Source organism: Carlito syrichta, unplaced genomic scaffold (assembly GCF_000164805.1).
Source record: "Carlito syrichta isolate Samal-C Ts95f unplaced genomic scaffold, Tarsius_syrichta-2.0.1 Scaffold315702, whole genome shotgun sequence".
Classification (NCBI taxonomy): domain Eukaryota; kingdom Metazoa; phylum Chordata; class Mammalia; order Primates; family Tarsiidae; genus Carlito; species Carlito syrichta.
Genome location: NW_007259798.1, coordinates 28,074 through 41,913, shown reverse-complemented (window position 1 = coordinate 41,913; position 13,840 = coordinate 28,074). Strand labels below are relative to the sequence as shown.

Sequence of the window (13,840 nt, the reverse complement as noted above, 5' to 3'; positions counted from 1 at the left end):
GTCTGCTGATACTTTAAAAAACTACTTACGTTTTGGCTATCTTTGATTGTGGAGACCTAAAAATAGGATTTAAAATGTTAAATTATTGAGTTGGCGCCGGACATAGTAGTGGAGACTTAAACATGGAGGCAGTGGGTGCTGGGACTGGGGAGTGCTGTTCTTGGCTGGAGCTTCCAGAATCCACAGATGCCCGACTTTTCCTAGATAAAGGGAGGTGTGGCCACAGCTGCCTTATCCAAGAGTTGGTCTTTCTTCCCTTGTCTTGCAGTTCTGGACTGGGGCTCACTTTCTGCATGGTGTGGGGTTGGTATGGTCAGGTTCACAGTCTGGAAAGCTTTAGGAGTCCACAGTGAAGTTCTGGGACCAGGCTCTTTCTGACAATGTGAAAAGGACTCATACATCCAGTGTGCTTCCCAATTTCGTGTGTCTGGGAGTTTATGGCTCTACACCAATTGAACAGGAGGTTTGATTCCTGTTGGTGTGGAGGGTGAGTCAAGGGGCCATCAGGTCACTGAAACAGGATTGCAGGAACTCAGCTCATTGCCACTTTCCCCACCCCTCACATTTTCTTATTGTTCCTCTTTCTGAAATGCATTTCAATGGCAAAGAGAATGAGAATAGCTTTCCAAATCCTGAATATAAACTGTTCATTTTCTCGGGATTCAGTATTCGAATCCTGAAATCACTTTTTACTTACTGTGCGGGGGCTGCGTGTATCAAGGAGAACATGCTGCTCTCTTAGAATTAGAAGGGATAGCTTTTCAGGGATCATTACACAGTCAGCATTCTGCTTATAACTGGGGAGAAAGTATTTTTAGTGGGCTTTATATTTTATTGGGCTTACTAAGGTACATTTCATCACATGTAAAGTTGATACCTTTTCAGAAATTTGGAAGGAATTTAGTTCATAAGACTTCCTAGAGAAATGCAGAAGGACGTCAGACATACTGATGCCATATTGCACTAACTAGGCGGTCACGGCTTTAGTCAATAGTATGACTTGTGCATTGGTCAAAATTTGCCATTTAAGAGATATTTTTTTAAATAGAGGGCTACATTGCCGTCTTCCTACCTGAGAAGTCGTATTTAATTTGACGCACAGTCACAGGCTTCCCTCTAGCATGGGAAAGCAGGCACATCATCACGGGTGGGCTTGGTGTGAGTAGGCCCTTCCCTGTCCATCTCCCGCGGACCGCCCCACTTGTGGGTCCTGGGCAGGAATGGCACAGAGGTGGTGGGATCTTTTTAAATAAAAGGCCTCCAGCTGGATGCACTGGAGAACAGGAACCTACTTCTGCCGGGAGATGGGACGCCGGGAGATGGCAGGAGGCCCTCGGGAAACTGCCCAAAACCTCACCTCTCCCTGCGTCACTCGTCACTCCTCCTCACATCCAGCCTTACGTTTACCTGTAGCTCATAGAAGCAGTTTTACTTGGCATGCATATATAAAAATAGAGACTACATTTCCAGGAACCTGGGTTGCATGTTAAGCATGTCCAATATTGATGAGGGTACATGTCTGTTAAACTAACTCCAGTATTCACTTGGTGCAGAAAAAGGCCTTCACTGCCATAGTCCTCACAGAGGACTTGGTGGCGGCCCTGGGAGGCCTGTGCAGCCACAGTGGGGAGTGGGGGGGCGGGTCCTGTGCAGCTGCAGTAGAAGGCAGAGGTGTGTCCAATGGTCACAGGCTCTCGCTGGCTCCCTCTTTCTCTCTCAGCTTCACTACGTTCTGGGCCACGGCTCTTCTCCATTTTCTTCCTCCATTTCTTAAGTGAGTGCCCCTGAGTTGAGGCGCTGCCATTTCTGCAGACCAGCCCGTGAGTTAGGCGGGAGCAAATTTCCTGTGTCCGGGCCTGGCTGCCATTCTCCATCAGGCGTGCGTCCTGCTCGAGCTCTCGTTCCTGTCACCGTGTCTAAGACGGTGACCGTGAGCCGTGAACTTACTGTTTCTCGGTGGAGGAGCCAGTTCATCTTAGTCACATCTCTATTATAGTAGCTGGACAGGTTGGCATGGCCTATGCTATCAGAATCTTATTGAAAGGCTTGAGTGATGAACTAATCCATGTAGATCTTGATACTGGCAAAAGGAGGGTCTTCATCATGGCAGTCTTCATGAAAATGCCGCGTATTGTTTGTAGCAGAGAATACCTTGTCATGGAAAACTCCAAACCCAGTGATTATCACAGTGGTGCTCACCAAGGAAAAGGAGAAATATGCCTTAATTTAGTCCAATGTAATGTGACCATCTTCAAATGAATGATTTCCAGTGTTACCAGTACTGCCCCACAGCAAACTGATTGTTTCTAACCCAGGGGATACCTTAGCACATATGTAGCCTGGAAGTTGCCCGCCTTTCCCCAAAACCATGTTATTGGAAGTGACTGTAATATGGATACTGCTCGTTTTTGTTTCTTGATTGGGCAAGAGCTTGGTGTCCACTCTGAAAGCTGTTGTGAATGGATCTTTGGAGACCATGGAGACCTGAGTGATCCTGTGTGGATGGAGTGAACATTGCTGAGGTCCCTTTGAAGGATCTCAACTCCAACATAGGAACTGATGAAGATTCTGAACAATGGAAACATGTCTTCAGAGAAGTGGTTGCCAGCACCTATGAGATTATAAAAATGAAAGGTTATACTGCTTGGGCCTGTGCTGTGTGTAGCTGATTTAACAAAGTATTTTGAAGACTCTTAGGAGAACACATCTAGTTTCCACCATAATTAAGGGCCTCTGTGGAATCGATAAAGTATTCTCAGTGTTCCTTGTATCCTGGAGTGAATGGCATTTCAGGCCTTAAAAGAACTGACACCTGAAAAGGAGGCCTATCTGAAAGACTGCAAAGACACTCTGGGAAAATCAGAAGGAGCTCAAGCTTTAAAGCTGTCTACAACGGCCAGACTCAGTGGCTCAGCCTGTAATCCCAGCACTTTGGGAGGCCGAGGCGAGTGGACTGCCTGAGCCCGCAGGTTCGAGACCAGCTTGGGCAACTTGGCGAGACCTCGTTTCTACAATAAATAAAAAAAAAATTAGCCAGGCGTAGTAGCGTGTGCCTATAGCTCCAGCAACTTGGAAGTCTGAGGCGGAAGGATCACCGGAGCCCAGCAGGTTGAGGTTGTGGTGGCCGGAGCGTCCCACTGCACTTCAGTCTGGGCAACAGAGTGAGACTCCAACTCAAAATAATAATAATAATAATAAAATTGTCTACAACTATCATTCTGAAATTATTAAAGAGATAATAGACATGGAGTTGAATATATCAAACTTTTGAATAAACTTGAATTGAGGAAAGGTGGAAACAGAAATTGGGTAGAGCGACTTCTCTGTTTACTTAGCCTTCTGGCTTTTACTTAGCAGATGATACTTACCTTTTTACCATTCCTAAGTTAGAGAAAATGTTTTTGTGCCTTGCTGTCCTAATATTTACCTTGTATGTATATGTAGTTGCCATTTGTTTCCTCCAAAAGTTAAGTATTGTGTTCTAGAAGTTGTGATTCTTTTCACTGGATATATGCTAATTCTTTCATTCTGGCTGGCTTATACCTGTGTTCATTTGTATGCTATAAAAAAAAGTAGTAACTTTCTCTACAGTGTAAAAATAGACATATGTGCATCCAGAAGAAAAATTTTACATTATCATTACTATGGGATGATTTTAAGCATAGTTTCATCTGAATGATAGGTGTTAAAATGAACTAAAATATGCCCTGAAGGTTACTCTTAAACTTGGAGTTAGAAAATTAAACAATTTATTAGGCTTCGTCATGAATTAATATTCTTTATGAAGAAACTGTGTGTATGAATTTTATGATCTATCCCCTACCCAGTTATTTCAGATAATTCTGGAAACAAATGAGTTTCTTGTCAATATCCAGGTAAACTCTTCCACATAGACTTTGGATATATCTTGGGCCGAGATCCAAAGCCTCTTCCTCCTCCAATGAAGCTGAATAAAGAAATGGTGGAAGGAATGGGGGGCACCCAAAGTGAACAGTACCAAGAATTCCGGAAACAGTGTTACACGGCTTTTCTCCACCTTCGAAGGTAAGTTGATTTCCTTTATGTAGATAATTTTGGTAGATTTATAGAGTAAGAAAAGGAGTTGTTCAAATGTATGCATTCTTTAGCCTCAGTCTTTTTCTCAGAATGACATATGCAGCAGTATTTTTCAAGATACTCTTGATATCTATCTTGACAAACTGTCTGATATCAAAGGAAGAAGGTTTAAAATTTCTTGCTTTCCCACTAATTATCTCATTGATAAATCTCACCAACTAGGAAGCTGACATCATACAATATTAGGCAAAAGCAGAGGTTTCCAACTCAGTGGGTTGACATTCTTTTAATAAAATGTACTTTGACAGTACTGGGACAAAGATAAAGTTAAGAAACTGTACCATTCAGATTTCCCTGAAGGCAGTCCTGAAAGATTAAAATCAACATGCTAGATTATTTTTCTTTTCCCTAGGGGACTAACTATTTCTTTATCAGAGAACAAAGTGTTTACTTATTTAGAGTGATATTAGTTCTATCATTTTTAGTCTTTAACATCTTTATTGGCCCTCAGTTTGGGGTACTCTTCAGGAACATTCAAAATTTTGTTCAATGATTGAAGTAAATGTTGCATATGGTTTTTGTCTCTCTTTTACAACTCATCAGTCAATTCTGCTACAAAATAAAATGTTTTTCTTCTATCCTTTTTGTTTCTTCAGTGCCACTAAATATCTGCTACCTTTATCCTAATTTCCTTAGGGATGACTGTCATACATCATAAAATAATAAAAGCAATATTTGTTAAATTCAGGACATGACTTTGATGGTTAGTCAAAAATGACAGGATGATTTGACTTTAATGCTGTTTTCTATCTAACTATGCAAAATGAGTTTTCTTAGTCCAGCAGAAAATCCCAGCCCAGGAGACATATTTACATGCTCTTCCAGGTGAAAATATAACCAATAGACAGTGAGTTGCTGGTGCATATGGGTTTTGTCTTCTTTGTCTTTGTAACTTCAGTTACTCATATGATGCTTAGAACATAGATACTCAGTGTATGTTTATTAAGTGAGAACTGTCCATATTTGCATGAGAACCCACAGAATTTCTGTTTCAGGTCTGGGATGAGGCCATGTTCGCAGGTGATGTTGATGCTGCTGGTCCCAGGAGAATAACCATTCTCCTATACTAATCAGGTTTCATTTTGCAGTTACTAGGCCTTCATTGTAAACTCAGCCTTTTCCATGTATCACAAACTCTATAGCATGCATTTTACTAATGGCCACATTATTTATCCTGTGGGTGGCAGAATGGCTTAATTTTACTCTCCAGAAATATTAAAAGAATAATGAGAAGATCAGTGCTCTTTCGATTTGCTTGGTGATGCAAAAGCACTTTCAGATAGATGAGAGTTGCACTTTAAGATCTGGGATTTTTAATTTAAAATTGTCAAAGCCTGTAGAAAACCAGCTTGAACCATGGAGATCTCAGTGAGGTGGCAGACAAGATAGTAAGGAATGATAGCTAGAGAAATGTTGAAAGTGCTCTATCTTCTTGAAAGCAGAAGGAAAATAATGTGCTTTATAAACTGTCATTGGTAATGGATTAGTAGCAATTCAGTAGAATGAGAAAACAGGCAGGTTATTAATGGAGGACCAAAGTTAACTTTCTCATACACACAAATCACAAAGAGATTAACTAAATAATCCTATGCTAACTTTTAATGAAAATTGCTTAATTTTTAAAAAATTTTCCTCCACTTCAATTAAGATTAACTGGACCCTAATATTCTGATCAAAATTTGTTATTTAATGTTGTATTTTGGAGTACTGTTCAGTTGGCTAAAAAAAAAAAAAGAAAAATGAGGTTTTATGACATGAGAATTAACCTAATAGTTGAAAGCTTGTTTGTGGCTAAATTTATTAACTCTTTTATTAGTAGGCTTTATTAGTACAGCCAACTTTCTTTTATGGCCTTTATTGATTACTGATAAATTTCTTCAACTGAAAAAAAAAAACAACTCTGAATAATGTTCTGCCACATAAGCAGAGTAGATTACATTGAACTAAGTTATAAATTGGTTACAATTGTGCGAATAGGACATATATAATGTGGGGATTTTCATGCAACAAGATACTTTATTATCTTTTATTAATCAATACATATTGTGCCAATAATTTATTGATAAGTTTATTTTTGAACTTTCATAACAACAGTACTGAAACATCTTAAATCTTAAATGTAAAAGGAAAAAACATAATTCTTCCTCCTAACTCATGTTTATGTCAAACACCATGCTAGACACTGATGATACAAAGATGATTTACATTTTTTGGTAAAAACCTCCAATACTGAAATTAAGAATGCATTTAACTATATCAAGTAAGTTCCTATGTTATCTCAGAGGATGTTTGCCTAGTCATCATACACCAGTGAATTTGTCACACATGTCACTAATTAAATTGTTTCTTTTCTTTGAAGGAGTAAATTTTTAAAGAAATACTTTTACCAGATTTGGTATTTGTGGCATGCAAAATAGACAGTAGAAAAAATAGGCATTTTAAACACTGTAAGAACTACACCTCGTGTAGTTAATGGGTTTCTATTTTCAGAACTGACGGTTTTTCCTGAAAAAATATAAACTACCTTTGTATGACTAGTGTGTATCATGATAGTTGGCATAAACATTGGTAAGAAAAAGAGTAGATTCCTTAAATGGTGTAGCCAATCTGCTCCCTTTTAAAAATTCAGACTGTGTCTCATCCTTCCTCAATCTTTATCTAGATTCAGTTTGGCACACTTTCCCACCATTTCATTGTTTTTTTTTTTAACCTTAACCTTACATTGTCTTTCAATACCAGTTTTAAAGATGTTTAGTGACCTTAAAATCTGTGTTTCTGAGTAGGATATTAAATGACTACCCTATTTAATAAATACTTCTACTTTGTTTCATTTGTTCTGTCATAAAGGGTAAATGCAGGCTTATGGCAACAGATGTAAAATATTGATACAGCTAAGGTGACAAACTATCTACAGAGTATTTGGATGCTTAAGCTTTGTATTTGATTGTTATCCTTTGCTATAGCAACAGAAGCATGGATGGTTAAATTAAAACCAGGGGATAATCCGGAAAGGACTGATATTTGCCTTTTAAAAAAGAAACCCCACATTCTCCCATCAAGGCAGATGTTTTAACATAGATCCTGGCTGCTTATTGGAATCACCTGGGGAGCTTGTGGGGGAGGTAGGAGAAGGAACAGTTATAGGCTTCATCATATTGAATTGGTCTGAGATTGGGCCAATTGCTCTGCTTAAAAAGCTCCCCAGATGAATCTAATGAACAGCCAGGTTTGAGAACTTCTGACATATTCCTTTCATAATTGAGTCTTGTTTCCCCTTCTCTGTGTTACTCTGTAGTAGATTCCTAACCATTTCCTCACGCCAAGATGGGAAGACACTGTATACCTGTATCATCAGTAAAACAGTATGAATAGTGGAGGGTCAATTGAAAGAGCACTGTTTTTCCCCCCATTACATCATGCATAATAGCTGGCTGACCTCTTCTGACACCACCTTCCTTGCAATCCTTTCAAGTGGGTCATCTTTATTTCCATAGAGAAAGGCATGGGACCCTTCTTGCTCTCTACTGCTACCCAAACCATTTATTTCCCTGCCTGCTTAAAGAAGATAAGCACAGGCACACCCGCAACTGCATCGAGCACACATCAGATATATTACTCATTGCAAATCATGCAACCCCCCTCATAACTGTCATTCATTGAAAACTTTCAGAATTTCAATTTCAGGCTTTCTGCTCTGACTGGCACTTTGTGTTCTTATAGCTCATTTTTAGATTAGTCCTCATTGCTACAAGACTTTCACCTCATTGGTACGTCCAGTTTCATTATCCTTCCACCATATACAGTCAAACCCATATTGTCACTTTTTTCTTTTTCCCACTGAATTTTATGGCCATAAACAAATCTTTCTTACTGCTCTTCCCTCTTAACTCTCGTGAGATTTTTTAAAATCTGGTCTTATGACCTTGTCTGCTGAAACCCTAACTCTGGTTAGATCTGTCTGCCTTCCAATTTACTGCATACAGGGCAGGAGCAGTATGTTACTGAAGAAAATCCAACAATTATTTTCTTGCTAGTGGTTTTAAAACAGTGGTTTTCGGCTCTGGGATGTTTTGCACTCCTTCCTTCTCCCCCAGAGCACATTTGACAATGTCTGGAGACATTTAGGGTTGTCACAGCTGGGTGAATGTTGCTGACATCTGGTGGGTGAAGCCAGGGATATTGCTAAACCTTGTGCTGCTGCTTGGCTTCTCCACTGTCCTTCACAGCATGTCTGTGTTCCTACTGTCAACACTTACTTGTCCCCTTTTCTTCTTTCAGCCTTCTCTAGTAAAGCTTCTATTCCTACTTTGCTACTGAAACTAATTTTATCAAGATAAACAGTTACCTTTACCAAATCCGTTGACCACTTTTGCTTCTAGCAGCTTTTAACACAATTGACAGCCCCCTTCTTCCTGAAAACCTCTCACGCATTTGGTGTAACCCATTTTTCTTTTTTCTTTTTGTGCCCTTTTAACTGTCTAGAAGTTTTACTATCATTATAAAGGATTGAGGTCTGGATCTTTTTCTTTTCCCCTAAACTATTTTTATCCAATCCAGTTCTAATGCTGGTGGCTTTAATATCACCAGCGTTGATATTTCTGCTGAGATATATCTAATTGATTCCCTACTGAGAATCTGGAAGGCACCTCAAACTCCATATTTCTAAAACAGAATTCTTGATTCCCTGCTTAGAATCCTGATTCTCCTCCATTCAGCCTATCTATCTGTCTTGGTGATTAACACTAGTGTCCCGTTACTTAAACTAATCCTTTGTGACATTCAATTCTTCCATCCTCCCCCCGCCACCTCAATTGAAACCATCATCAAAAATCATCTACTTCATCTCCAAAGTATAGCCTAAATAGACTCTATGTTGTTTCTTCTTCACCTGGAGGTCTATGATATGGTTTCCCTACCTCTGTTCCTATTCTCCACAAGATGGCCAGCATGAAGTTTTAAAAATGCCTATCAGGGTGTGTTACTCCACTAAACTAAGTTGCTTCTCAGTGCATTTAAAATAAAATGATACTTCCTTAAGATGGCTTTTACTCTCTCCACTCTGTCAATCACTGACCCATTTTCTTGTTTGGTTTTTGTTTCTTTCATTTAAAAAAATCTTTTAATTAGTCAACTGGACATACTATTATTTTGTTTGTCAATATATCGTGAGTTTCCACCTCTCCTTTAGAATGTAAACTTCATAAATGTAGAGATCTTATTCAGTTCACCACTGTATCCCTGGTACCTGGAACAATCTATGTAGTGAGTACCCAATAAATATTTATTGGTTGAATGAATAAAATTATTATATGCTTAGAAGTGAAATAATGTCTATGATATGCTTTTACTAATTCCCACAAGGAAATCAGTAACTTAAAGCTAGGCTAAAGCTGTTTAACTACTTGCATTTTTTTTTTTAGCTATTTTTTATTTGTAACTGTTTATTTATTATTCATTTAACCTATTTTTTAAAGCTTTTTTAAGAGCTGTTTTCATAACTTTTTCTCCTGAGTATAAATGTGTTAAGGTCTGATTTAATTATGAGACTACATCAGTGTAGAAGGTTTTCATTATAGTTTTCCTTGATTTTTATGGGCAATATACAATTCAGAAATGATGATAAAATAGACAATTTGAAACCCGTATAGTCATTTTTCTATATAAGTTCTATTATCATTACAGCTAAAGTATTAAACAGTTTTTAAGTAAGAGTTTGTGTTTTATTATTATCATGAAAAGGTAGATGACTAGAATAAAGACTTTGCATTATCTAAACCTTGTCCCTATGTCCTAGAGAATGCAAGGCACTTGGGTTGACATTTTTACTGAAAAAACTAAAAACCTTCATTGCCTGAAATCAAAGCTTCTTTTACTCACATCTATCCTCAAAGTCAAACGTGAAACTCCTATTACAATGTGCTAAGAAGGGGCCACCCAGAGCATGACTGCCCATGGTGGAGTGTGTTCGTGTTCTGGAGCCAAGAGGTAGAGTGTACACAGTCTTGACTTGTTTAAACCTTTTCCCACAGGCTCCACCTCTGGAAATGAGCATTTAGAATAGTAACATTCATTCTTCTAGTTTTGGGAAAGAGGAAGTTTGAGGACTGGTGAAGATAAACTGTTAGTTCTTGTTAGAGGTCAGCATACTCCAAAGATACTATTTAGATAGCTATCTTGCTCATTTTTTATGCAGTAGAGTCATCGCCATTTTTTTCTTTCACTTAGAATTACTTTTATCCAGGTCAGTCACTGTAGTTCCTGAAAGCATGCTTGGTATTTCTGAAAGATACTCATGAGTGATTCATGGGTGACATTTCCCTTTTATTCATTTAGTCATGACACACTGGGATCGTGTTAAGGTAGCAGATTGTTGTTGTCATCTAGCAAAGACAGACTGTCATTGTTATAAAATGCTAATTAGCTATAAAGAGGATTTTCCTCATATCCCTTCTAAAAAATATATACTTACTAAAGAAAGAAAAGGTTTTTAGTGATGTTTGCTCCAAAAGTTTGTTCCATAATGTGGGACCTAGAAATGGTGTTACTTGAAGATCCCAGTATAAGGTTTTTTTCAAAGCTTACTTTTCATTGACACAGCTGATGTATAGTCTTAAATTCTGTTTTCCATTGGATTAATAGTAATCACTATAAAAATCCAAGTACTTCTACTTCTAGAAGTGTTCTTAATATGAGAAAGAAATGCAAAAATCTCACTCGTTGCTATTTTTTTCTCTCTCCTACTCTTCTTTAGGTATTCTAATCTGATTTTGAACTTATTTTCCTTGATGGTTGATGCAAACATTCCAGATATTGCTCTTGAGCCAGATAAAACTGTGAAAAAGGTAATAATTTTTATACCTCCCCAGTTATGACAGCCTACTTTTTACATGTGAAAGATGTTAGAGTTTTAACAACTCATTTTCCCCACGTTGTCCCAGCCTATAGATTCTTAAGTAACTTAAATTAAGAGACCGTGTGTGTGTGTGTGTGTGTGTGTGTGTGTGTGTGTGTGTGTGTGTGTGTCTGTCCCAACATTTCAGAATACAACTTCTTCAGTCCTCTGCAGCCAGTTCTGTCTTCTTCCCTGTTTAAGCCAACAGTCACATGAATAGGTCCCATATCTGGAGTGACAACTTACTACTACATGCTACAACCCCTATTTTTTGTCCTGAAAAGTTTAGCTCTTCTTTATACCTTCCTAATAGAAAATTCAATGTACCCGATTCCTAATAGTCCCAGGCAACATATGGTAAGGATGTAATACTGTATAGGAGAAAATAGCCATTCTGTGATTTTTCTATCCATACTCTTTGCTTCAGGAGTTTCTTACTGTGTCAGGAGAGTAGAGACCTTCCTTTTAACTCAGTCTGCAAAGACAAGAATGAAGGAAAGCTATCATGTAGATGAGCAGTCTTATTCAGAGCTATCTTATCCTGAATCCTAGAAAGAGATGGAAAGAGAGGCAGTGGATTTGAAGGTTTTTATCTGGATTAATCTTTGATTATCTTATTCATTCATTGGGGGATATAGATACCTTATTTATCCAGAGGCAGCATAAGATAATTTTACATATCAATATGATTATCAATATAGAACTTCAAAGAAAGATAGTTCAACTTTTTAACTTGTAGAAATATAAAATCATTGAAGGACAGTAGCAATCTCAGAGAAGGAGTTGCTCTGGTGGTTGAAAATAATAATTGGTGGTTGAAAATAATAATTGGCACCAAAAAGAACATTATTAGATGCCTCAGTGAATTGAACATAAATCAGACTAATCTCTTTTTTCTAATTTTATAAATCTTTGGAAAGCAGTGATAGAGATTTTAGTGTGAGTACTATATTATTAAACATTTAAGAAAATCATGCTCTTATTAGGATTCCATTTATTCTTTTATCTAGCCAGCACATATTGAATACATTTTTTTCAATTCAAAATTGACTACATATCATACCAATTTTTTGAACGTCTTTTTTGTCATTTTATTTATTTTTCATTAACTAAAGCTCATCCATCAAGAAATATCAGTGGTTGATGAAAATTTTCTTCACTATAATGTTAAATGTTGATTTTTTTTTATATCTGCTGTATGCAGGGTTTGTTTTATTGTTTACTTTAAACCCATTTAATCTTATCACTTATTCACTCTTCACTCATGTTCAGAAGTTGTTTCTATTTATAAAAGTTGTGACAGTATTTGTCAAACTGAATCATACAATTTCGTCTGTCAGTTTAAGCTATGTTGTTCTTGTTCTTACTAGAGTTTTTGTTCCATCTCTTCCTGTTTTAGAAAATCATGAATAATTGCCTTTTGTTACCAGCTATCTTTATAGCACTGTTTTAAAACATGAAGCAGTTCATTTTACCAAATAAAATCAGGTTTATTAGTCCCTTTCTTTTGGATTGAGATTCCCTCATTGCTTGCTCTGGTTTCAATTAAGTGAACATTTAAAAAAAGATAATCACTATGTTTCCTCAAAGGAGTGTTTTATAGAAGGTTTGTTTGCTTTCTGATATTTTATCAAGATAGTAATCTATTGCAGCAAACACTTGACATTAAAATCACAATAATATTAGAAAGCTATGCTACAATAAGTTAAAATGTATGTTTCTTATTGGTTGATTTTTTTTTTCAAGAAATAGAATTCGATTTTTATACTATGATGAAATAACAATTGTTGACATTACTTCACAGTGTTATTACTTGGAAAAGTTTTGTGTTGGCCTCATAAATCAAAGCCAGTTAGAGAAATAGAGTAGTGCATTTAAGATTGATCTCTTAAAAAAAGATTATTCAAATTATGTGAGTATAATAACAAAATACAATGATAGTTTCCTGTCTCCATAACTTAGTATGTGGCAATTTTGCTCTAATTTTTTGGAAACTAATAGCTCATATATAAAATATGTGACATTTTAAAAAAATCAGATTTATTTGTTAAAGCATGTTTTCCAAAAAATGTGAGATGAACTTGACAGGGTTCAGGACATACTACCCCAAAATATGGACCCTTGGCAATTGAGAAAACAGCAGAAGAAGAAAGGTCTTGACTGTCTCCTACTTGTCTCCCCTGTAGCAGGCCATTAAAGAATTATCTGAGTGTCCTTTAAATTCCTCATAAGACTTTCATTCACAAAGGGTCCTGCCCTATTCCTGGAGGAGAGGAATGTTACAGAGATGCCAAGAAGAATCTGAACAAACATGCTTTGCTACCCACAGTTTATTACTATTACATTATACCCCTTTTTATCCAATAATGTTTCTGTACAGATGTCCACTTCATCACATGTAGAAGGTTTTCATTGTAGTTCCTCTTGATTTTTATGGGCAATATAAAATCCAGAAATGATAAACTAGATAAATTTTGTTTGCAACCTTTTGTTCATAGGTACTTTTCACATTTTCTTTGATATAGACATACTAATGAGTAAAGAGGGACAAGTTTTGAACTGGTGGAATAGCCAGGAAATTAGAGAAGAAATTCTAGAAAGGTTAAAGTCACAGAGAAAGTGCACCTGCCCCCTCCCAACCTACATATAAAATTCTCCCAAATCCTGACTAAATGTGAAACTGCAGAAGGCACAGTCTCAGCAGAGGGGAAGGTAGTAGCCCAGAGCTTAAAGAACTGAGCAGTTTTCAGCTGTTGTCCCTCACAGGGAGGATGGATTTGGATTTGATTTTAGTCAAGTTAACTGCTTGCTGGAATGAATCTTCACAGGAGC

General features: G+C 37.2%; 1 protein-coding gene across 3 annotated transcripts in view; it reads left to right on the top strand.

The window, feature by feature from the left end:
• Positions 1 to 13,840, top strand: part of PIK3C3 (phosphatidylinositol 3-kinase catalytic subunit type 3) — a 133,792-nt gene that overhangs the window by 105,822 nt on the left and 14,130 nt on the right. For all 3 annotated transcript variants that reach the window (XM_021706512.1, XM_008073151.1, XM_008073152.1), the window contains 2 exons: positions 3,876 to 4,044; positions 10,868 to 10,958. In XM_021706512.1, the coding sequence (XP_021562187.1) occupies positions 3,876 to 4,044; positions 10,868 to 10,958 (260 nt within the window). The remainder of the gene's footprint in view (positions 1 to 3,875; positions 4,045 to 10,867; positions 10,959 to 13,840) is intronic.